Consider the following 25,302-nt stretch of genomic DNA (forward strand, 5'->3'; position numbering starts at 1 on the left):
TATTATATCATACCTTTTCTTTTTTGATATCGGTTCGTCAACATAAAAAAACAATTGAAGCATATCATAGATTGTATTATGTGTTTACATCTTAGGTTTGCCATTTTATCATAATTGATATATAATCAACATCGCTTTAATCTAACCGTAAGCATGATCTTTACATGAACCATTACGTTAACTTAACCCAACTTTATCAAAACCATATCCTGAATCCCATCCCTAACCCCAAAATATAATATTAACTTTTAAGTCAATCCTTTATCAAATCTATTGATTCTAGCCCTGGCCTGATACCCTAGGTTTTACTTTTTGTGCTAGCCTATCACACTATAACCATAAACATGTTACTACCCCTACGGTGTTACTGTATTCCTACACCTCGACTACATTCCTATCTCAAACACTACAATGTCGAGAATATAAACGATATAGATACTATCAGCAGGATATCAGGTGTTCATTTAATACATCGATATCGGTATATCGATATGTAATATAATCAATGTTTACAAAACCCACGAATGCTTTACTAATGGGATACATTGTTCACGGCGCAGCATGAGTTATTTCCTCCTGAATACAGGGGCGCACAACACGATGGGATCCTCAAGTGATTGAATCATTATAAGGAATAAATTTCTGATTATAATTAAGTGCCAGTTAAGAAATTTTGTGTAGAAATTAAGTGTAATTACTGACAAACGATATGACTGTACAAAATTCTTAATCATTTATATTTATGTGTCCCATATGTGATTTTTCGCAGTTCGCGGTATATAAGTTTAAATGAGAATAATAAGGATATTACTTATTATCAATATTATCGACGACCGAAAAACCACAATGAATATGTCAGAAATCGCATGTGCAACCACCGCATGCAATAATTGATTAACGTGTCATCCTTTCACACAGTGAACAAAAATATGTACATCAGGTATCATTGAACGGAACATATTAATCATATCGAATCCGAATCTCTAATGTAATCTTTCTGTTGAAATCTGTTTTCTAACGTACGCGAGTGATTCGATCTTTTAAAAAAATCAACTTAACCGAAGTACACGAAAAAATCATGAAGCATGTAGCAAATACATGTAAGAGAGAGAGAGAGAGAGAGAGAGAGAGAGAGAGAGAGAAGTGGGAGGAGGGCTACCTTATTTTTCTGACAATGTACTTTTTCTGTTATCATGACAAATTGGTTATTCTAACAAGCAAAGTTTGATCTATATGATGCCCCCTTTTTATATAGCAGTATTGAAGTTTGGCGGAACTATAGAATTTAAGGAACCAAATAATTGAATATCAAAACTAACCTCTTGCGCCCCCTTCCCTTCCATGATTTAGAATTTGGGGCTTTTGGGTTTTGTTATATTTGTTTGTTTCTGCTTTTCAAGAATGTTCAGGAAATAATAGTAAAGTCAACTTCACCTTGCCTCCACCTTTTTTGAAAACAATGTTACATATGCACGATTATATTTATATTATGAAATGGTTCCATAATGCTTTTGTCCCTAGGTGTCTGTTATTATTTTTATTTTTTTTACTGATTACTCTTGAAAATTTTGGCATTAATATTATCATTACTTGGATAGAATTAAGCACCAAATAGGCCTACTGGATATATTCCTCCCCCTTCTCATCCCTTCAATTTAACGAAATGTAGATTGTAAAAAGTATTCTTAAAATCGAATATACTAAACTTTGTTATTATAAGAGATATGACAACCTGTTAAACACTCAGCCCATAATAAAGATTTTGATATCGTCAGCTTTACAATACCCTATTTGTTATTACTATTTTATCTGAATCTTAGGACTTTATCGGTAAGCCCGCCCCTACTTCCGGTATAAGGGCAATAACTGCAAAAATGAAATCCATTCATTTTGAAAGTTGTACATAGTAGTCAATACTTGATATTATTTGAAATTTCATTTATTTTTTCCAGATTGCCAAACGTTTATGAATAGACTTCCTAAAGGCCCTGGTAATATTTGTTTCGTTCATCATAGCTGCAATGAGATTTCTTGTGCAGTTTTGCTGTCCTACGCCAATCACAGAATTATGGCCACCGTTGATGTCAAAATGGATGGTTGTTTAAAACAAATAACGATTACAGCACAGTCAACACCAGTAGTGTTAAATTTCCAAGACGGTTAGTGGAGAGAGAAAAAGAAAGAACTAGTTGTATTGCAATGTTTATGTATGGTTTTGATTACAAGGGCCTAGAAGAGCCGTATTACCCATGAATTAACACCGAAACAAAATATACTCAAATAAATAGATAACGTCGTTTTCATCATACTAATGTCCATGGCAATGTACATACTAGATGAATTATTAAAAAAACCAATAAAATGGTATAATTTAACAATGCAACAAGTTTGACATCTTTTAGGCGAAGAAACAGAAGAGCGAGTTTTGTTATCCAGCGTGACGTCATTGTTGACTGCCAGCCTTGTTGTCTCGATCTCTTTTGACTGGACCACCCCGGTGATATCCCTTTCTGCGGAGCTTTGTGCGCTTGATTACATCACGTGTCTACACACTGTACCTGTGTTGCTGAACTACGAACTTGATACCACTTGTTCTTCAGGTTTGACAAAAAGCGTAAATGTAATTGATATCTTTTTGATATTGCAACAAATATAATATAATCATTATAAATCCATAGAAGACATAACTGTTACTGGTATACAAGACGCATGACACATAACATGGCTGTTTGTGACGTAACGTCGCTATGTTACTAAATGTAAAGCTTCTGCAGATTTGAAATGAAAGCGCTAAAGCTTTACTAAACGTCTTCGTGTATCTTTTTTATTTTTTACCTATATATATATATATATATATATATATATATATATATATATATATATACAGTTTTTTTTCTATTATGTGTGGGATTCAACAATTTTAAAAAAGTATTCCTCCTTTGTAATATATATGAAACTGAATGTTATATTTCGAAGTAAACGGAATTTACGACTGAAGAAGACCAGTAACACGGTCGAAATATTTCTACAAAAGTTTATATATATATATATATATATATATATATATATATATATATATATATATATATACGAGGGGTGTTTAATATGTAATGTGTATTGTACCACCCCACGATACCGCTTTGCACGATTTCGTGGATGATGAAATAATTGAACGTTATGGCAGATATACTATTCATGATATTGCCAAAACTGTTGGCATATCGCTATAGCGGGTGCATTTCATTTTGAAGCGTATTTTGAAAGTACGAAAGTTTTCTGTCAGATGGATACCGCATATATTGACAGATGATCAAAAACGGGTACGAGTACAAACCGCTAAGCAATTGCTCAAAATGTTTCACAAATTCCATCAAAGAAAATTTGCAAACACTGTTACTGGTGACGAAACATGGGTTCACTATTTCGAACCAGTAAGTAAATATGGAAAGAAAATATGGCTAACTAAACACGGTAGTAGGCCTGTAGTTGCCAAAAGAACCATAAGCACAAAGAACATTCTTTATTGCATATTCTTCTCATGTGATGGTATACCCTTACAAATTCCGATGCCGAAATACCCGTACAAATTCCGATGCCGAAATACCCGTACAAATTCCGATGCCGAAGGCCAAAAGTGTTACAGGTTGATATTACCGAGATTTTATACTAAACAAGCTCAAAAAATATCATCATAAACGACGCCCTGTGTCAGGATTTAGACATATTCTTCTTCTTCATGATAAATCTCCATCATATACATCTGAGCTTGTGAAGCAATTTTTGAAATCGGAGAAGGTTACCGTCTTGCTACACCCACCATACTCTCCAGATCTAGCCCCATGCGACTTTTTCCTTTTTCCAAAACTTAAAAAGTTCTTATCTGTTCGTCGTTACAAGTCCCGACAAGCCCTTGTCTCAGTCATCAGTCAGTGCCTCAGAGGTCTACCTAAATCAGCGTACCGTGACGCATTTGATAAATGGATTCAGAGATGAAATTATGTATTTCAAACCGCGGATAATACTTTGAAGGTATGTAATGTTCATATCACTATTTGAGTCGAATGCTTTTGAGATATTGTACAATACACATTACATATCGAATATTCATCGTATATTATATAAACCACGTTTCCCGTTTCGTGACTAAACAGTTTAACGACAGATATATATTGCTTTTATAGAAGATATTTGCTAGTCGTAAAATTTTCAAACAACTGAAATGTTAGAAATTAACACCAAGATCGATTTTGATATTTCTAACTGCTCAAACAAAAAGGGTGAACTCATCAACTGAGAAAATCAATGAGCTCCCCGATATCGCTGATTACTGTATTTGTGTTGTTAACAGTGATATTTCTAATGATAATATTTACATTTGTCAATGCACTTCCTTATATGACAGTATTAATGAAATAAGCATTCAATTTCTTGTAACATGAAACTGGTCAAGTGATCGATCTTTTCTTGCTTATGAATACAATCACCGCTTCAAAAGTCAGTTCCTGTTCTATCACCTGGATTCTTGCTTATGCAATGCAGTGGTAGATTTAGACCCCCACAAATTTAAAAAGTAGAAATACTTACTTAATCCTCTTCGTGCATGTCTGCACATAAGGCTGAAATCGGCTCCCGCCACACTTGTTTGTCCCTTGCCTTCTTTTCTGCTTCTTTCCAGGTTAGTCCCATCTCTTTCAACTCTCCATCTATCATTCTTCGCCAGGTTTCTTTTTGTCTTCCCCTCTTTTCCCTTCAGGAGTCCATCTGAGAGCGACATTTGCTGGGCATGCTTTGTTCATTCTATCACCTGGATTCTTGCTTATGCAATGCAGTGGAAGATTTAGTGTTCAACAATTTCAACTTAGTAGGCTAGGTCAACGCCAGTTTCTCGATCGCTGATGCGACCAAATCACATCACGGATGTAGTTTACACCGCTCTTCTTATCTTCAAATTATCTTTTTTTTTTTTTATTTACACCTGATTGATTGTATCTTGCTTAACGTCTCACTCGAGAATTTTTCACTGATATGGAGACGTCACCAAGAACGGTGAAGGGCTTCAAATTTAGGCCTATGCTTGGCGCTTACGGGCATTGAGCAGTGCGGGTTCTTTAGCTTGCCACACCCACTGTGACACGGGTCATCCGTTTGTAAGGTCATCTCCGAGGACCCGTGACATTCAAACTTGATGTCGAGCGTTTGGCGATGGAACTGTCACTACCTGTTTTAACGACTTCGGTCTGTCGCGGGCGGGATTCGAACACCGGCCTTCCGCATGCGGGGCGAACGCTTTAACCTCTCGGCCACCGCGGCGGTATACACCTGTGTCGCCCTTTTTAAACTTGTTAATCAAATATCTATATTTTATATTCTCTTAGATATTGCTCCTAATAATCTATCCAACAAAACTCTAACAAACTATATTTTGTGATGTACGATCGTTACATTGTATTTCGTCATCTGTTACATAATCATGGAAGCTCGGTAAGAACACAAATAAAAAAAGAAAATATAAAGATAAGAAATAAAATATCATTTTTGAGTTTTATTGGGATATGACATGAAGTTGTTGGCACGTGATCAAATCTACTATAACGCCTTTTGTTATGATATCTTATTTCTTAAAACGAATCATACAATTTATTATGAATATAACATTGCAGTGTGCTTTTATTGTAATGAAAGGGGTGCGACATAGGGGTCGGCTGCATTGTAGTTAAATGACGTGAAACTACATTACCTGAGCAAGGAATTTTCCTCTGTTTAGTAATGTATGTACTGGTTCTACACAGGGTGCCTACCGCGACATCGGCCTTAGTCTTAAGGTTTTAGGTTAGACTCAAGACTTTTACTTCCAATTTATTTTGGACTTGGAAAAGCTTTTCTAAGAATCTTGTATGTTGGGGCTATCGGTCGGAAGACCATTTGAGATTTGTAGTTACACTGTACATGTATATGTTCATGCAAAAATTTTAAGTAGGAAATCCTGTGTTTCCTTTGTCAAAAGCAGATGGCAGCAACAACATTTTGCCCACTATGGATAGCATTACGGTGGAAGACTTCATAGCAGAGCTATCTGATCATCATCTACTTGATCGTGATATTTTAAAAGTTCTGGACACCATCAGAGAGGCCATGATGGACGAGGTAGGATATTTATGGTGAAACCTTCTAGCAGAATTATCGTGCAAATCTGTGGGACTACTCCCAGTCATGTATTGTGGAGACAACTTTGCCTTTTTTGAAATATTTTGAATAATTTAAAAATAGATCTACGATCTTATAGGTATCCAATATTATTCCCCGATTCGTCGTGTTATTTATGCAATAATTATCAAATACGAAATCTAGTTACCATTTTCATATACGTATATATGATCAAGAATTTCATTATTATTCTTACATTTGAATTTTGGTCTTTTGTTTTGAGCTCTTACATAATTGTTTTTGAACCACGTGACGAAATCGGGATTTTAAATAATAACTTTAATCTACTTTTGAAACAAAATTAAAACTTATGCTAACTTGTAAATGTAAATCATAATCACATATTTTTATCGTCCTTGTGCATTGATTAAAATTCATATTCATTATTACATTCATTTGCTTATTCCAGTTAATCAACGATCCCAGGACTCTCCTAAAAATAATGGGGAAAGAGTTCCAGTCAAAAATAGACTTCTGTGCTGATGCTGATATTCCATTTCCTGTTAAAGATTTTGTTTTTGTCGACAGCGATAACTTTCCTCCAGTTTTCATAATGGTTGGCCCTGTTCCAATATTTTTTGGTAAGCTAACATCTATTAATTTTACACTTTAAAGACATTTTTTAAAAATGTATATTTGAATTGTAGTACATAATAGATTGTTTTCTTGTTTCCCTAGAAAAATGCTTATTTGAAGATCTCATTGTCATTAATTCTAGGCCATAGAGCCAAGTGTTTTTATTTATTTCTCACTCGTTTACCTGTCTGTGTATGAAAAAGGTAAGGATAACGAACGGTGATCAATTTCCTAAATCCTATAAAACATACAAAATGGAAAACGGGGCAAACACGGACCCTTGGAAACACCAGATGTGGGATCAGATGCCTAGGAGGAGTAAGCATCCCTTGTTGACCGGTCACGTCTGCCATGAACTTTATATATTGATCAGATAAAGCCATTCATAATTAAAATTTGTATGAAAAGAATGGCCTAACAGTTGCTCTTGCGTATTGAATCAGTTCGGAGATACTTGTATACACACCACATCCAGGTGATAAAGTATTATTGCTATATAGATACATGTATGGGAAATTGATTAGGGCGAGGCTGAAGTCATCCCTTTGTCGTTGAGTTGAGTTGTTAGTTTGCCCTCACCGGATCCTAACAAATATGTGCATGTCGTCTATCATCTATTAATTTCTCAGTTTCCAATTATTCTCCAAAACCACTTGACAATCTTCTATCTAGGCAATAAGAGTATCCTTAACTATGTAAGAGGGTGTCGGAAGAAAAAAATAATCTTAGCTACTTAATTCATATATGGCGATCCATTTCCGTTCACTGAGTAAATATCACCAAAGCTCTTCAATAACCATCTTTAGTAAAGGGAATTTGATATTTGGCATGAATCTTACCCCCTCTCAAGGATAGATGATTAGGAAATAGTAATAGTAAGTTAGGGCAGACTTTGTAACAAGGTTTTGCAACAATCATTGAGTCAAAAATGCTAAAACTCGATAGATTCCTCATTTGTTGTAAAGTTTGTAGTGTGTATTCAGCTGTGTCTGAAACATTGGAGGGAAATTATGGCATTTTGAAGGGATTTCACCGGTAGAAAGCTTATTTTACCACACACGGGCCTTTGAAGAACATCGTAGATTTTGAAGGTGATATATAAAAATGTGAAGGTGCAAAATCGATTCAAGGTATCTAATAAAGAACTCTCATGAAAAGTGAAGAGAACAAACAGTGTTCAATCCCATAACTCCTATAAGCAATACAAAATAGAGAGTTGGGCAAACACGGACTCCTGGATATACCGGAGATGGGATCAGGCACCTAGGTGGAGTAAGTATCCCCTGTCGACCGGTGACACCCGCCATGAGCCCTATATCTTGATCAAGTAAACGTATTCAAAAGCAGTGTGCCAACAACGGCCTAACAATCTTCAATGTTTCCATAACAGCTTTCAAGGTCTGAAGGATGTCAAAAATACCATAATGGGAGCTGATTACAAAAGTTGATTACCGTCTATTCAAGACATGCTTAAAAATGACAAAGTTCAACTACACGTATTTTTTTCTCTCGAAAAATGTCTGATCGCTTTCAAAGAGACACAGGCACATCTTCAAAGTGTCCATAACAACTGTACAAAATTTGAGGAATGTCAAGTTAGAGGTGTGAGAGGAGTTAATCACATAAAATAGGTACCTTATTACAGGGGCGCCGTCCGGCATTCACCATACTGTGAGCCGGGTGCACTTTGTGAAACCCGCCCAAAAATGCATATTTAAATGGGAAATTCACGTATTGTAACGGGAAATGCACATATTGTAATGGAAAATATAACATTTGTAACAGGAAAAATACATTTTGTGAAAATACATGGGAAATATACAAAGATGCATTTTGTAACGGGAAATACACATATTGTAATAAAGAATATGCATATTGTAACGGGAATTATCTTTTAACAGGAAATATTTTCCTTGACATTATATGTTTATTTTTGTGTTTATTTTTTTTTTATTCATTATATGCAGAGTTTGGGGCTTCAGCATCAGTCGGTCTTAAAATAGAAGTCGGTCTTTGTATACTGAGTTTCAAAGCAAAGGTAAGCGGGGGAAACATTTTTCATGTGTAACCATTTTTCTGTTGATATTTGTTATTAATAGTTCTTAAGAACATGTTCTTAAGAATATGTATTTCATTTAATAGGGCACGTTAATACCCTGGGCGGGAGCGAAGGCCTGGGGAGGAGCTTTTGTGCAATTCTTCTTTTTCAAAGCCGGAATAAGACTGACTGGACATCTATTGGAGACAAGGTTTCCCATTAAAGCAGAGATAACGTTCAATAAATTCCCTTTGGATGTGAGGTAAGTAGAAAAATGAGGTAAAGCAAAAGAGGATTGTATGTACAATATTTCCATACTAGCCCATGCCACTATCAGTGTCTCTACCATTGGTAGAACATTATTTTACTGTATCACTATATGTAATAAACTAAGTACAGTATGCAGTGCTTTTATTTTCATTAATAAGAGTAGTTTTATTCGTGGCAACATGCATGTACATGTACTAGCATTCACCTGTACGATTTAGAAATACGATGTAAATGTGTAGTTTGCTCGGCTACGTTTATATGTACCGTAAGTGGAAAATACGCAGATTTTTAAATGAAGAACAGTTGCTTGGGACAGCTAATATCTATTCTGTCCCAAGCAAGATTTTTCAGCTCAGATGAGCTTTTCTAATCACATGTTGTCCAGCATCCGTCTGTCCGTAACCGTTTTACATTTTCATCTTCTCCAGATTCACTGAGCCAATTTCAATCAAAGTTATCCCGAATCTCCCTTGGGTACAGGGGGCTCAACTTTGTTTAGACAAAGGGTCATGATCCTTTTAAATGGGAGATAATCATGGAAAGGCTAAAATAAGATGTGGTCATTTAAAAATGTTACTAAGCACCACTGGGCCAGAAAAGTGAAAAATTTACATGAAGGATTCCTGACATAGTGTGAAATCAATTTTGTTCAAATCATGGTTTCCGAGGGTAGGGTGGATTCACGATAGGATATCAAAGTATTACATACATATAGGATTTTTTCTAAAAAAAAAAAGTCTTCTCAAGAACAGAACCATGATGAGTCATATTGATATGGAAGCCCTCCGGGTAGTGCAGATTCATGTTTATTCACATTTTGATCACCAGATGGAAGGTGTGGCCACAATAGGGAATTAAAGTTTTACATATGGATATATGAGAAAGATCTTTAAAAATATTTTCCTCAAAAGCATCAGGGCCATGCTAAGTCACATTAAAACGTACGCATTCCCAGGTAGTGTATATTCATGTTCGTTCAATTTGTGGCCCCTGGAAGTAGTGTGGATCAAAGTTTTACATCGGGATATATCCTTTCGACGGTGGACAGGGTATGCTTACTCCTCCTAGGCACCTGATCCCACCTCTGATACATGTATATCCAGGAGTCCGTGTTTGCCCAACTCTCTATTTTGTATTGCTCATAGTATAGGACTTATGAGATTGATCACTGTGTATTATCATCACCTTTCAAGGATGTTCCTCTGAAAGGAGAGGGAGGAAAAATCATTAAAATATATGAATCACTCCATCAAAACACACTTTCCTCCAAGAAAATATATCTTTGATATTCTACAGAATGAGCATCGGGATCGTTACTCTAGTACATAAAGATGACGGCGCAGGGGTCACTCCGACAAGAAATATGTGCGAAATACTTCTTTTATTGATTTCAGGGTGTGATTTTTCACCCCTCTATCTTCCTTTTCTTTTACCATCTTCTGTTGCGTGTTCTCTTTCTTTTGACGTCTAGGCTATATACGTGCCTATTAAGTGGAACATATACTGACCCAATGTTGAAGGGTATGTAAATCCGGAAAATATTTTCAGGAAACTCATATATGCTTGTCACGTATTTCAGGTTCTATAGAATTAGACAGAATAAAGGCAGAACTTTGTAATTTTAACAACCTATAGGATGCAACTGCCCCTTACGATCCATTCCAAATATGTTATGATATTCTTCCCTGGGGTCCAGCGTAAGGGGTCAGAATATCTAATTGTGAGCCATTGCGTATTTTTACGCCAAGACTATGGATAGGATATAGGAAAAATTTCTCAAAAACGGCAGGGCCATGATTAGTCACATTAATATGCAAGCATTCCCAGGTAGTACTGATCTACCTTTCGGAAGTAGGGTGGGGCCACAATGGGGGTAGCAGTTTTACATTGGAATATTAAGGGTTGTTTGTTTTACGTCCCGTCGATACATTTTCACTCATATTGAAACGTTACAAGTTGTAGATGAAGTGTCACAAATTTAGACCTATGATTCACGTTTACAGCGGTAACACAGGGGGTTCTTTAACGTACCAGCACCTGCTGCGACTCGGGACCCCTGTTTTTAAGGTCATATCTGAAAGACCCGTTATTCTCACTTCTAAATGCGGAGGATTTGGTGAAAGAGCAATCACTATTTATATTGACGCCTTAGTTTTGACGCATCCATGGCACGAGTGGGGCTCAAAGTCACGACCTCTCGGTTACGAAGTGAAAGCTCTACCACTGAGCTGCTGCAGCCCTTGAATATATAAGGAAACAATGTATAAATCATTACCATATTTTATTACTATTCTTGAAAAACGTAACGTATGAATATTACAAGCAAAAAAGCACTGGAATGACTTTTGTAAATCGTCTTTGTACTTTCTTTCGTCACCTGACACATACCTAAGTGAAACGTTTTTTTCTGATCAAAGGTTCCCTAACATTTGTGTTTGAATGGCAACTTTTTAAAGATATCTTCCAGCATATTACTGTTGTCAAACTCTTGTCATTTCTGTGATATAACGTTTACACTGTATATTCCATCTCCAGCATTTGAAAAAATACTACCTTGCTGAACTTACATACAAAAGTCGTAATTGTTAAGTATTTACCCAAGGGAACAGTATAAAGAGCATTGGTTTCCTTTGGATATTTGATTTTGTACATTCTATTGTGCTTTTTGTAGAGGAAGCTTGGATCTGACCCTTAACCCAATTCGACTAAAATTGGATGCGTACTGCCAGTTTGAAATCGAAATATGTGTATGGAAATGCTTTAAAATCACCATTCCAATTTTTCGAGGCACACTTTGGTCGTATTCTACCAGACCTATATCAGCTACTATTTTCACAAATATAAAGGATGAAAAAGATACCTCTCCTCCGGAGTTTTCATCACCTGGTTTAACTGGTCCGGGAAGTCGTCGAAAACGGGAAACAACGAATGAGTGTATCATCAAACAGGTTCCTGGACGAAATCATAAGGACCCGGCATATGAAATACAAATTGCAGCAGACGATGACAAAAGCAACTTGAAACTGTCTTACGCCATTGGTACTCAACAGGGAGGTACAAATCTTGTAGATTTTACAGAAATGGGTGGGCTCTCTGTGCTAGTTGCGACAAATGATTTGCCAAACGCTGTACCCTTGTTCTGGACAGTAAAAGCAGTCAACAGCCAAGGCACAGATTCCAGAGTGTATTGCTTGCTGAATACGTACGACAACACTTTACCAGATGGGCGCGTAGACCCCTCCTATATATATAGTGCGCATCCAACTGTCTTATCAGGTACCATTAATGTATTCGAAGATTCGGAAATAAAGCAAATCCAGAGCCATGCTCTGGGATATAGCTCTGGAATGTATGGTAGCGAAATTATATTCTGGAAAAATCTTACATTATCTTCAACGACATACAGACCTGGGATATCAACTGACTTGAAACATTTCAGTGTCCCAAAAGATGGCAAACTTACAAACACGCCATTTGCGAAACATATTACACATACGCCAGAAGAATGTGCAACAGAATGTATCAAATCAGGGATGAAATGTGTTTCGTTTGATTACGCATATTTTACAGAATCCTGTGAATTGCAGAGTGTTGTAGAGGGTCCTAGTGCAAAGCTAAGAATCAGTGGTACATACATGAATTACGAGAGACTTGGAGTTGGATACAACTCATTTGAAATATATGAGAGTCTTCCCCTGGAACATGGTCATGTCTATTTCATTAACGTTAGAATAACCAATGTACTTGGATACATTGGATACCTTCATTCTTACGGGACGATGGTTGACTTCTCTCCACCAAGCACTGGACCGATAGGCATAGACTTCGTAGAAAAATATTCAGCAGATGGCTGCAATGCATCGGTGGCACAACGCTGTGTCGAAGTCACATGGAAGGACAATCACAGGTGAACACACACACACACACACACACACACACACACACACACACACACACACACACACACACACACACATATATATATATATATATAAAAGCACTAAAGTTCCAACAACACCTGATACCTCAAAGTGTCGGATCCACAACATGGATACAAGGTCAAATACAAAAAATTATACAAAGCACTTAAATGACCAACGACACGAACAACGAGATTGTCAAATTTTCGGGACGACCCGTTCCTTCTTCAGGACAAACGAAAACAATTACATAATGTGGTCAATATCAACATAGTGTGTGTGTGTGTGTGTGTATTCGTCCAAAGAGCTGATCCAAAATGTCCGAAAAGAAAAACAAACCTTTGTTTTTCTTTTCGGACATTTTGGATCAGCTCTTTGGACGAATAAGGTATTCCTAATTCGCTCCACTTTTAACATTGATTGGCAAGCCTAAAGACCAAAAACATGTAGTCTGCGTTGTGAATACGTTTGTAGATTAGTGTAGTTGTAGTGCTAGATGTATTTATATGTAGTTTTTGTTATTATGCTCTGTTGATATTGACCACATTATGTAATTGTTTTCGTTTGTCCTGAAGAAGGGACGGGTCGCCCCGAAAATTTGACAACAATCTCGTTGTTCGTGTCATTGGTCATTTTAGTGCTTTGTATATATATATATATATATATATATATATATATAATTCGTGTCGTTGGTCAAATTATTGCTTTTTAAAATTATTGTATTTGACCTTTTCTCTGTATCCGCATTGTGGATCCGACACTAATAGATAACCGGATGTTATTACCCCCTTCTTTGATTAAATGAGAGATTAAATGAGTATCTGATTAAATATAATATAATTACTATCCCTCCATTGGGATGCTTTTTAAAATCCATTGTTGATCTATCGAACGTTTTACACTTGGAACTGATTATATTCTATTTACTGTAGACACATAATTGATGGTAGAGATGCATCAACAGTGTTCAATGGACATACGCCTTTAGTGGATAAACAATATTCCAGGTCTAATCACTACATATCAGGTAATTTTAATCGCATATATCGTGTTTTATCTTTTAAAGAAGTTCCATACAGTGAACAAAATATAATTTGTGAAGAATTCATTTGGGTCATTGAGTACACTGTATTTTCATACCAACTGCTTATATATTTCAAATGGTTTATTTCCGTTATTAGTTATCTTTCAAAAGCCAATCAACATATAATTGTCAACTGGAATGGCATAAACAGTATTTATATGCAACACTCACGTCGATAGCATTTTAAACATTTTAATTCTTCAACGTTTACATTTTATGAAATGTGTTCGGAAGAATATGAGTCGTCTCACAATGAAACTAGACCAGCATATTTTAAAAAAAGTTTTTGTTCGACAATGTTTTACTCATATAATGAACAAGGGTCAAGTTGATAGGAAGTGTTACAACACAAATATACATCGTAGATAATAAAGATTGTTAAGATGTTAATCTTGTGATAAATAAAGAAGCAAAGTATCGTCTATTATACCTTTGCTTCGTAGGTGACATACTAAAACGGGGAATAATCTTCATTGTAAAATATATGTATCGTATATGATTTTAATTGCATTTTATTTTCTAATGCTGAAATACATCAAATCTGTTTAAAGTCAACTTTGATGGTTTCCATGATGACGAAAGTGGAATTTATCAGTATACATGGGCTGCTGGAAACTCCGTTTGTGATCAAGACGTGGTGAATTTTTCGGATCCCCACAAGTATTTACACAGTTTGAAACACTGGACAAACAGCGGCTTTGAGAAAAACCTTCATTTAAACGTATGAATATGTATTTTCTTCGCTCTGAAAATAATCAATATTGCTATTTTGATTGATTTATGCGACTTTATTTCAATGTGGTTATTCATGAGTATGTGCATTTATAGGATGGAAAATACTTCCTGACTGTTCAGTGCCTCAATGCTGTGATATTTGGTGGTTCCCTGGTGACAACTGTATGTCATAACATTCCCCTGACTGTAGATACTACACCTCCATTCTTTGATGGTGTCGATCAAATATACTTTGATGAACATTTCGATATGCTTGGAATGTATTACAAAGCTGGCGACAATGAGTCTTCCCTCAGCAGTGTGGACTTTGGACTGGGGAAAACGAAGTACGATGTTCTTGTCAGGAGATACTCTTATCACATGCCGATGAACGGAGATGATGATCCATACATTGTCATAGAAGAACTAGATTTAGAGGAGGGTGTCCCGGCCTGGCCAAGAGTGCGAGTAGATAATGGAGGTAAATTGGAATTGGTATTGTTATATACAAATTCTTTTATGACATTTGACAGTATATTTTGCAATGTTTTCTTCTCTTTTAGTGGGTTTGTTTAAAGCAGGTAACGGCCCTGAGCCCATTTTGATCGACAGATCGCCACCTGTGGCCGGAACAGTATTAGACGGTGACATTGTGCATCATGACTTGACGTATCAAGCCAGTGACAAAGAGATGTGCGCTCAGTGGACAGGGTTTTATGATCCAGAGTCGGGCATTCATGAGTTAGTAGTTTCTAAGATTTTGGTGAAATGATTCCTTTCTATTTGATATTTTCTCAAATCTTGTAATCTCGTAGCGGCATTTTTGTGGTATGCTGAAAATTTTCATTTTGTGTGAAAGTGATTAAACGTGTAATAATTTTTAGATTATTCTTGAAGTTTTCACATTTAACATGAATTCGACTGGCAGGGTTTTCAACTTTTACTGCACCTTGAATAATTACGAGGTGGAATGAATAAAAAATGTGTCAATGGTTATTTTACATAAGATGCTGATGATACATTGTACTCTAATTCTATCAGAACTACTATTGGAATTTTATCTTTCATTTTTCATTAGATTTCGATGGGGTATTGGTACCGTTCCAGGAGGAGAAAATATAATGGCATTTCGTAATTTCTCACATAATATAAGACATGCATGCGCTAAGCTTTCTCTTCAGCACAATACATGGTATTATTCCACTGTGATCGTCTTTAACGGAGCCCTGAATTCAAAGGATTCCAATAGCACTTCAAACGGAGGTAATCCTTATATATGGACAAATACACTTTACTACTTTGAATATAGAATTGAGAAAAAGCATGTTCAGCATAGCTACGAATATGAACCATTTATTGGACTGTTTTGAATATATAATATATAACAATTCATGAATTTATTTTCCTACACTTATAGTGATAGTGGACATAACACCACCAGTTCCTGGCTACGCGGTTGATGGATCTGATTTGTCTAAGGATATATCTTTTTCATCAGAAACAGCAACTAAACTTGTTACCTGGGATAACTTTACCGACCCAGAGTCTGGCATCGAGAGGTACTCCGTGTCGGTATATATAAATGATGCAAAGACAAAGACATTTGATCCCACAAAAGAAACAACATTTATCGATCACTCAGTCGGTATGGATCACATGGATGTAGTTTATTTTGAAGTTGAGAGCTTCAACAGAGCAGGTCTTTCATTATCTGTAAGGACGGACGGATATCTAATCGACCACACTCCCCCGACTTTGATTACTATTGAAGACAATCTTTACGGAAAAAGATACCAAACCGATGACAATCTTTTGCAGCTAAGATGGCAATTCCGCGACAGTGAGTCTGGCATAAGAGAATACCGCTATTCTGTATTTGAGCATTTACATGGAATGAAGAAGCGTATTTGGCCAAAGATAGACAAGTACCTTACCATAATACCAAAGTCAAAATCGGAACTTATAGAACTAGATTTCGATAAGCAACATCTCACGACAGGTGCTAAATACTCAGTTCATGTGACTGCAATTAATCAAGCATATCTGTCCACAGCTCATGAATCAGAGGGTGTGACTATAGATCCAACTCCTCCCAATATTTTAAAGGTAAAAGAGACACTAAGTTTTTCTTGTTTGAAAAAAAAATTGCCAAGATATGTGGAATTATTTTTCACCTATACAACAAATAAAAGGTTGAAAAATGTATTGTGTATCAGAACTTAGAAATACAAAAATTTGAAAACACCTGGTAGGTATGGAAAACACTTTTTGACAACATTAAAAAATCATCTTTTTCTACTTTTGAAGCTACTTTTATCTATTTATTCAGTATTGTTATCATTTTGTCTCCTATAATTATAGAAAAAATGCAAGCACTTACCAACAAAAGTATGTGTGTGAAAGTAGTTAGAAAAAATGACATCTGTTCTTTTGTCTTATGTCAATATTTGTAAAAAATAAAATAAAAAAGGAGACACTAATTGTTGTAGGTACTTTTCGCTGAGAACGTGAGAGTTTCATCACTTTAAATACTGGTACTCGTGCATATTTGATGTACATGTATGATAATCAGGACACGGATTACCTACCATTTTCGACAGATGCATATTTGTTTTACGTACATATGAAATGTGTTTAAGTAATTTTATCCCTATGTGCGTTATGAAGAAGGTATGTGAGTATATTTCTGTTTCTTTTCTAAAAGGTCCATGTAGGATTGCTAGATGAAGAAGAGGAAATTGAAGATGGGTATGTGCAGCATGCCAATTCACAATCAATCAGGGTGAGTTGGATTGGTTTGGATCCAGAGAGTGATATCCGTAAGTTCTACGTTGCTATTGGAATAAGTGAAGGAGACGCAAGCGTTACTCATGGATATATTAATATGGGAACGGAAATGTCTGCAAATATCGAAGCCTCGCTTTCAACTTTTTCCGAAACTGGAAATATATACTACATCGCTGTAAAAGCTGAAAATGGTGCTGGCATTCTATCATCGCCAGTGTATTCGAAAGGAATACAGGTTTCAAAGGAGAATGTACCAGGAATAATTTATGATGGTCGACAGCCACTGATTGATGAAGATATTACAAATGACAGAGTTAGTATTGCAATGCATTTCAATGGTTTTTCAAGTGAATCATGTAACATTATTAGATATGAATGGGCACTTGGATCAAAACCCTACCATTCCGATATAAATGATTATACAGAGTACGGCATCGTGCACAATGATACCCATGGCAAAGCACAAACTCATGTTCCATTGAAAGAAAATTCAACATACCATGTGACGGTTAGAGCGAGAACTGGACATAACTGTCATGAAGAGTACATTGTATCAACATCTGATGGAATTACCACGGATTTCAGTCCTCCAAAAATTTCAAATGTAGTACCAAAAGATGACGAAGGTCATTTCTATGATTCTGAATCCCCATGCATGTATCAGTCGTACATCGATTCATTTGAGTACACATGGAATGTCAGTGATCAGTCTGCATTACAGTATGAAAATTTCTCCATTGGGTCGACCCCGTATACAGACGATATCCTTCCTTCGTCTATTTCCTCAGAGTCGAAAATTCCACCAGGACTTTTATCGCCAAAGGCTGGAAAAGCATATTTTGTGAATGTGTATGTCATGGATAATATTGGATTTCACACATCGTTAACTTCAGTGCCAGTTGTTGCAGATAATTCGGCACCGATTATTGAAAAGTTTATATGTACAGAGATCATATCTACCAAACAGTCCTCAATCACGTGTTCATGGATTATCATTGAAGAGGAAAGCAAACTGAAAGAAGTACATATCAGTGTTGGATCTCAAGAATTATTAGATGACATTATTCAGAATGTCTCTCTACCTACATATCAGAGCAAGTGGACTATAGATGTGAAGGGGTATCTTAAACTATACGACCTTTCTAATGTTTATGTTGCTCTTCGTGTTACAAATGTGATTAATCTCTCTCATACAAAATTTACCAAAATTCAAATCGATTCAACACCACCATTAATAGGAATGGTAGAATTCGTTACTTGGACAAACCCTGATAATGAACGTGTCAAACAGATTTGCCAACTGCCTCGAACGTATGTAGATGTAAATGTGTCTGTGGTCGACGATAAAGAGTCTGACATCGGAAGGTACGTGTTCTTAAAGAGAATATCGCTTTCTCCAAAATATCTAAATTCCATAAAAACTGCTCATGCACTATGCGCATTCTGATTTGTAACCATTTTAAAAGCTTAAATGCATAAAACAAAGATAATGCACTTTGTTTATGTTGTATTGTTTGGTATATCAGTGCCGTGTGTCATGTCTCATAACTAGCAAAATGCGAAAATTAAAAACAATTCCTGCATGTAATTTATGCTTGTAGAACTGAAATCTGTCTGGGAAGTCAACCGGCACTCGCTGATATTAAAGTATATCAAATTATGGAAAGCACGTCTACAACAATTGATGGTATTTATGTGTCGTCTGGTACAAAGGTTTACGCCACTGTCAGAGCATATAACAAAGTAGGACTCCATAGTGTCTCAACATCAGATGCCATAATAGTCAGTCCAGATCCCGCAATTGATGTTATTGACGGCAATGGAGACATAGATGCCGACTACCAGGCAAATCTTAATGTAATTCAAGGTGAGGAGTGAGTCAAAGGAAAGACTAGCACAGATTAGAAGAATATCTCCTTTCGTGGATAAACATTAATAGTTATCACAACTTGCCTTTCTATTTCCTTTCGTAGACACACGTTAATAGTTTCCCCAACTTTAATTTTGACACTGATCATATTTACTTATTTTATTATTTAACAGGCAAATCTTCCAAATTTCCTAGCAAAAAAGGCCATTAAAGTGTGAACTATAGAGCACAATCCCTCAAAATATTTGAACAATATTGATTGTCGTTAAAATATTACAGTCAATCAAAGATGACAACCAACTTGTAATTGGTAATCACGACCTTTTTCTTTACAAGTATGTGAAATATGACGTCACATGTTTTCATTATGACATGCTTTGAAAAATATTGTTGGATAAGATAAAGGTGGTTTTTGTTAGGAACGGTGCTATTATCAAAATATTGGAATTTTCACACAATAGGTTTAAATAAACAGATTATTTTTTGTTACAGGTTCTTACATATATTCTGATAATTGTCCTTTCAAATAGGTTGAGATGATCTTTTTCGTTACAGGTTCTTACAGATATTCTGATAATTGTCCTATCATAAGGGTTGAATGGTCAGTAGAAGAATTAAGTGGAGAGATCATCCAAGACTTCATTAATGTACCTGAGAATGGTTTAGTTTTCTACAACGACCAGCTGAATTTGAAAAATAATTACCTGTACTTTGTTAAAGTTAGATTGACGGACGCCCTAAATCGCACAAAAATAGGAATGTCGGATGGTATTTCCGTTAGAATTCAGCCCCCATTATCCGGACTAGTCAGGGATGGGTCCGGTTCAGAGGATATAAACTATCAAGAGTCCCTGACAGAGCTTTCAGCGAATTGGGATGTGTTTGGCGATGAGAGATCTGGAGATCCCACTCAGAAAATTGACCACTATGAGGTTTCTATCGGGAATGACACAAAGGATCATATTACACGAACTAACATTCATTACTTCACGAAAGTTGGTTTAAATACAATTTACACTTTCTCTGGCTTAAACCTCACTGCAAAAAGTGTACGCTATTACACTACAGTTAGGGCTTACAGTATTACAGGGGCTTACATAGAAAACTATTCGAATGGTGTTCGAGTTGGATACCGTCCAGACATCATCACGGGATCTGTAGAATTAAATAAAGTACAATCCAGTACCAGTGAAATTTCTGTATCGTGGAGTGGATTTGAATCTGATATAGGAATAAAAGAATACCGCATAGCAGTGTCTACTGCACCAGTCATAAATAGCAATCTGACATACCCTTGTTCCAACATTCAAAATGTTTCTCATCAGTTTGATGTACTCCCACCAAAGGCGATTGGGCTAGATACCTTCCAAAATCTTCAAAAGCTATCACTGAACCATGGAATATCTTACTATATAACTGTCATCGCTAGTAATGAAATTGGAAAATGTTCTTCATCTGAAAGCCATCCTATACTTGTTGATACTACGTCACCCGATGTAAGTCGCGTAACCTTCATGGTCAATGAATGGAATGTAACAGAAAGAGATAAATTCTTTGTAAATGATCCCAATCGTATAGATATCAAACTTGCTGGTTTAAAGGACCCCGAGAGTGGAGTCAGTGTTGTTACTTTTCGTTTGTATAAATATTTAGATTGTCCGGGTTCTGAATTTCAGTCCTCTTATGTTGAGAAAGTAATACATGCGAAAAATGAGCCGAAAGTTAGTTTTACAAATTCAGATTTAGAACCTCGTAGATATTATTACATTGATGTAACAGCAAGTAACAACGCTGGACTTGATGCAAACTTGAAGAGTCCGGTGATGCTATTAGACACTGGTTCTCCACATGCTGGGTCGGCCAAAATTGGGACAGACTGGACACAGTTGATATCATATCAGTATTCTACTTCAAAAATCACAGCATTGACTGCCATTGCTAGAACAGAAGATGCATATGAATGTGATAATACGAAGACTTTCTTCCCATCTGATGAAGATTCAGAGTGGACACTTTTAACTGGAGACTTCGCAGAAGAAAACGTGTTAAAAGATAAACATAACTTTGTTCTTAAAATTGGATATAATACTCCCCTTACAAAAGTGTTGAAAAGTGGAATTTCACGGCAGCTTGGAGCTTTGCAAGAGGGAAAATATTCAAGTATTTTGTCAACGGCAAAGGGAAAGAACATAACCACCTCATTAATCATATCAACATCAAAGAAAACTCCTTACTTTCCATTGATATTTACTCGTCCACAAACAAACAACTTTAACGAAGTCAATTTCAGTAATCCGGATACCGAATCGGTTAACGAAAACATTTCACAATCTTCTAATACAACGGACATCATGACATCAACAATGAGTAGTTTTACTTCTCCCGTCGCAGTTGTTGTTAATAAGACTGGACCTTCATACGAGAAAATCAACATGGATGATTCACATGGATTTGGATTTCAGGTATTAGGTGATCAGCAAAGCAACAAAAAAGTTTGGGATTGTTTGTTTTGGGCCAAAGATAGCAACGAAGAAGTTCATCGATGGGTTGAATTACAGAATGACCCATTCGATAAACAGATAGAGTACACCATTCTTACGAAGAAAAGCAATTCTGGTGGTAAAACTGTCTGGGATTTGGAATTTGCAGTTGACGGAGATGCAAAGGCTAAGATTTACGGTCTGTCATTTGATACTACAGATCTCAACGTCTACCTCCAAACTTGGAATCTTGGAAATTATGAAGAACCAATAACTGACTTAATACACCCGTTTCGTTCTCAAGCAGTGCTGTCCAAATTGAAAATTCCTACCAATGAAACCATGGATTGTTTAAATGGTAAAGGTTTTTATGACGGTAACAGTGGGATTGCAGAAATATGGGTAGGATTGTCGGAAAATATAGAAAATTTAGGAAATGTTAGAAAAATGGAACTGTATAAAAAGATGTGCACACCGTGCTTATTTAACTGCAATTTCAGTTGTGATGCAAACTGTTCTCTAACCGACGGTAGTTTGTTAGAGTTTGAGAAAATCCCTATCAATCTAAATAGTCTAGATTTAAAACCTACGATTGTGTCCAACGATGGATTGAATGCGAGCGAAAAGACAGAAGTTCTTAACATTACAGAATATTATGTAAATGTGAAAATGGTGAACTTTGCCGGACAGTCAGTTTCAACTTTTTCGAATCCAATCACAATTGATACAACAGCACCCGTGTGTGAATTTATTCGATGTTTGGACCCCACCATCACTGGGATGGACACTCCAACAGATAGACTGGGTTCTAATAAGACCATCGGAGCATACTGGTTATGCGAGGATAATATAAGTGGGATTAAAAAAATGTACATTAAGGTTGGAACAGATAAAAAGGACAATGGCAAGAAGGAAGACGAAAACTTAGTCTTACGAACGGATATTGGAATTGTGTCTGAAAAACGAATAGATTTAAATGATAATATCTATTTTAAAGATAGAAAAACATACTTTGTCAATCTTGAGATCTATAATAACGCAGGCCTTTCAACTGTGTATAGCTGTAATGTTTCAACAATACTAACAGCACCGGATGTATCAGATATAGATTCTAAAGTATTGTATTCATCGAACGTCGATCCAGCAACAGGAACTGTGTTTGTGAAGTCTTTAGACAGATTTGGAATCAACTGGAAAAGCAAGAATAATGACACAGAATACTACAGTAAGTCATTTTGAAAATAGTACTACATTTCGTTACTTTAAAGGCAAATGGTCACCTTGTTAAAGGAAAAACTGAAATATTCCAATCAAGTATTCCGTCTATATGTGTACAATAATGTATGCAATGTAGAAAGTTCTTCTTTACTCCTGAACATTGATTATGATGGATTGTTATGTTGTGCCATGTGCCAAAATTATGAAATCCATATTCCCTGAGTATGAGACTGTAGCTTTATGGATGTGCTTAATTTAATACTTATTGAATGTTGAAACGCATGTCAATTATGTTAATCATGTGGATGTCTTGTTCTGAATACCTGCTTAGAGAATAATACCAGTGCCTTTTCGTCGTAGAGTGGCAAATGGGGACATACAAAGGCGGTGCAGATATAATACCACCAACCACAATTGGTCTTACAGCGGAAGGAACAGCAGAAGTAATCGGCGGTGAATTATGGTTAAATGGGAACAAAACTGGCAAATCTTTGGCCGCTCTCACTCCAAATACCTGGAAAAACGTCACAGCATCAGATACAAACAAAGCAGAAAGTGACTTCCGTTTTCTTATGGAACCTGGACGATGCGTGTTTCTCTCTCTCATTGCTGTTGGATACTCCGGCTTGGAGGCGAATATTTCCTCTCAGCGAATATGTTTTGAGCGTATGTATTTATCATTAAAATCCTTTATACGTAAAATCAATCTTTAGACACAACACATATGTATGTATTTATTAGAACCATTGGTTTATATCACATTATTCTGAAGGTTCGTTCGATCATCATTGGAACTAAAGTAGTATATTGAATAAATCACAAACTATATGAAAACTTGCACCCTATTTACTTTTACACCAGATTTTGCATTTGTAATCTAGGGACGACGGATCCAATTTGAAATTTCACGCTTCTGCGAATAAAGCTGCGCATGACTTTAATCAGACTGTCGTACGTATGTACAACAAAATAAAAGAAAATATTCAATGTTCTTAAAACTTTACTCCTAAATAAAGTTTATATCCTGGATATTCTTATCTATATTGATTATTACTCTATAGATGATTAACGATTTATGACATACATCGGAAGTGTCAAAACACTTGATAAAGTATGTTTAGTTTACAACCAACCGCGGAAAAAAGTGAAAATTATATCTCAAAATAAACATTTTCATCTTTCAGTAAAGCACAAAAATACCACTAAAACCCAAATCAACAACAATCGAGAAACATTAATTTTGAGCACAGTTATCTATAAATCAACAAACAGTCATAAACTTAAGATTTTTTTCTACTCCCGCAGACGATTATCAAAATCCGGATTATTTTCAAGACTGTTCTACGTCAAACCTTTGATAAATTGAAACCTTCATTTTTACCATTAGTACTTGGTCTCTTATGAATACAAACATGCATGCTTTTATTGCGATATTAGATTTTTAAATTTGTTTACAAAGGTTAAATTGTTAAAATAAAATTTAAATAAAGAATTTTCACATCACATATAAAAAAAAATATCGTATCGAGCTGCAATATATCGGAATTATTAAATTATTGTCATCCCCGTTTGAATAGATTTAACTCTCAGCCCGGAATTGCAGAAGCAGACGTGTGTTGTTGTTGTTGTTTTTTTTTTTGGGGGGGGGGGGGGGGGTTCTCAAATAGCCATGTTTATTTCATTTTGCATAATTATATATTATTTATATTTGATATTTGTTTGTTTTTTGTTTAATAAATTTATATAGATCGATAGAACTGTTTAGTCTTTCTTTTCAGGATTCCCTAATCTATATATAAATACGAAGCATCCAGAGGAATCCCCAACATTCCAATAAAAAGTAGTTACGGCGATTTGTTTGTTTTTTTTTCGTTGGATACGATATTCCAATAATTTTTCAACCAATGGAAAACCGTGTAACATCTAAAATTAAATGATTTTAAATTCAACGTTTAGATTGTGCACTGGAAAGTTTCCATTATTTCCTTCGGAATTACAGATTATTATAACCTACTTTTAAAACAACTCTCGCGAAATATTAAAGTCGATGATCATATGTTTTTATTGATTTTGACCCATTATTAATGCTTTATCTGATATAAAAATTTGGATAAATCCTTAATTGTGAAAACGAATTAGGT

The 25,302-nt window shown here is 35.8% G+C and overlaps 1 protein-coding gene across 1 annotated transcript in view; it reads left to right on the forward strand.

Moving 5' to 3' along the window:
• Positions 1 to 25,302, forward strand: part of LOC125651537 (uncharacterized) — an 86,225-nt gene that overhangs the window by 49,018 nt on the left and 11,905 nt on the right. Inside the window, exons 27-43 of the mRNA XM_056166102.1 lie at positions 2,040 to 2,159; positions 2,403 to 2,600; positions 5,975 to 6,144; positions 6,614 to 6,785; positions 8,748 to 8,818; positions 8,923 to 9,080; positions 11,760 to 12,995; positions 13,941 to 14,035; positions 14,644 to 14,813; positions 14,921 to 15,287; positions 15,370 to 15,547; positions 15,885 to 16,069; positions 16,224 to 16,912; positions 17,511 to 18,958; positions 19,195 to 19,460; positions 20,019 to 23,168; positions 23,522 to 23,827. Coding sequence (XP_056022077.1) covers positions 2,040 to 2,159; positions 2,403 to 2,600; positions 5,975 to 6,144; positions 6,614 to 6,785; positions 8,748 to 8,818; positions 8,923 to 9,080; positions 11,760 to 12,995; positions 13,941 to 14,035; positions 14,644 to 14,813; positions 14,921 to 15,287; positions 15,370 to 15,547; positions 15,885 to 16,069; positions 16,224 to 16,912; positions 17,511 to 18,958; positions 19,195 to 19,460; positions 20,019 to 23,168; positions 23,522 to 23,827 — 8,979 coding nt within the window. The remainder of the gene's footprint in view (positions 1 to 2,039; positions 2,160 to 2,402; positions 2,601 to 5,974; positions 6,145 to 6,613; positions 6,786 to 8,747; positions 8,819 to 8,922; positions 9,081 to 11,759; positions 12,996 to 13,940; positions 14,036 to 14,643; positions 14,814 to 14,920; positions 15,288 to 15,369; positions 15,548 to 15,884; positions 16,070 to 16,223; positions 16,913 to 17,510; positions 18,959 to 19,194; positions 19,461 to 20,018; positions 23,169 to 23,521; positions 23,828 to 25,302) is intronic.

The sequence above is a fragment of the Ostrea edulis genome, chromosome 5, assembly GCF_947568905.1.
Source record: "Ostrea edulis chromosome 5, xbOstEdul1.1, whole genome shotgun sequence".
Lineage (NCBI taxonomy): Eukaryota > Metazoa > Mollusca > Bivalvia > Ostreida > Ostreidae > Ostrea > Ostrea edulis.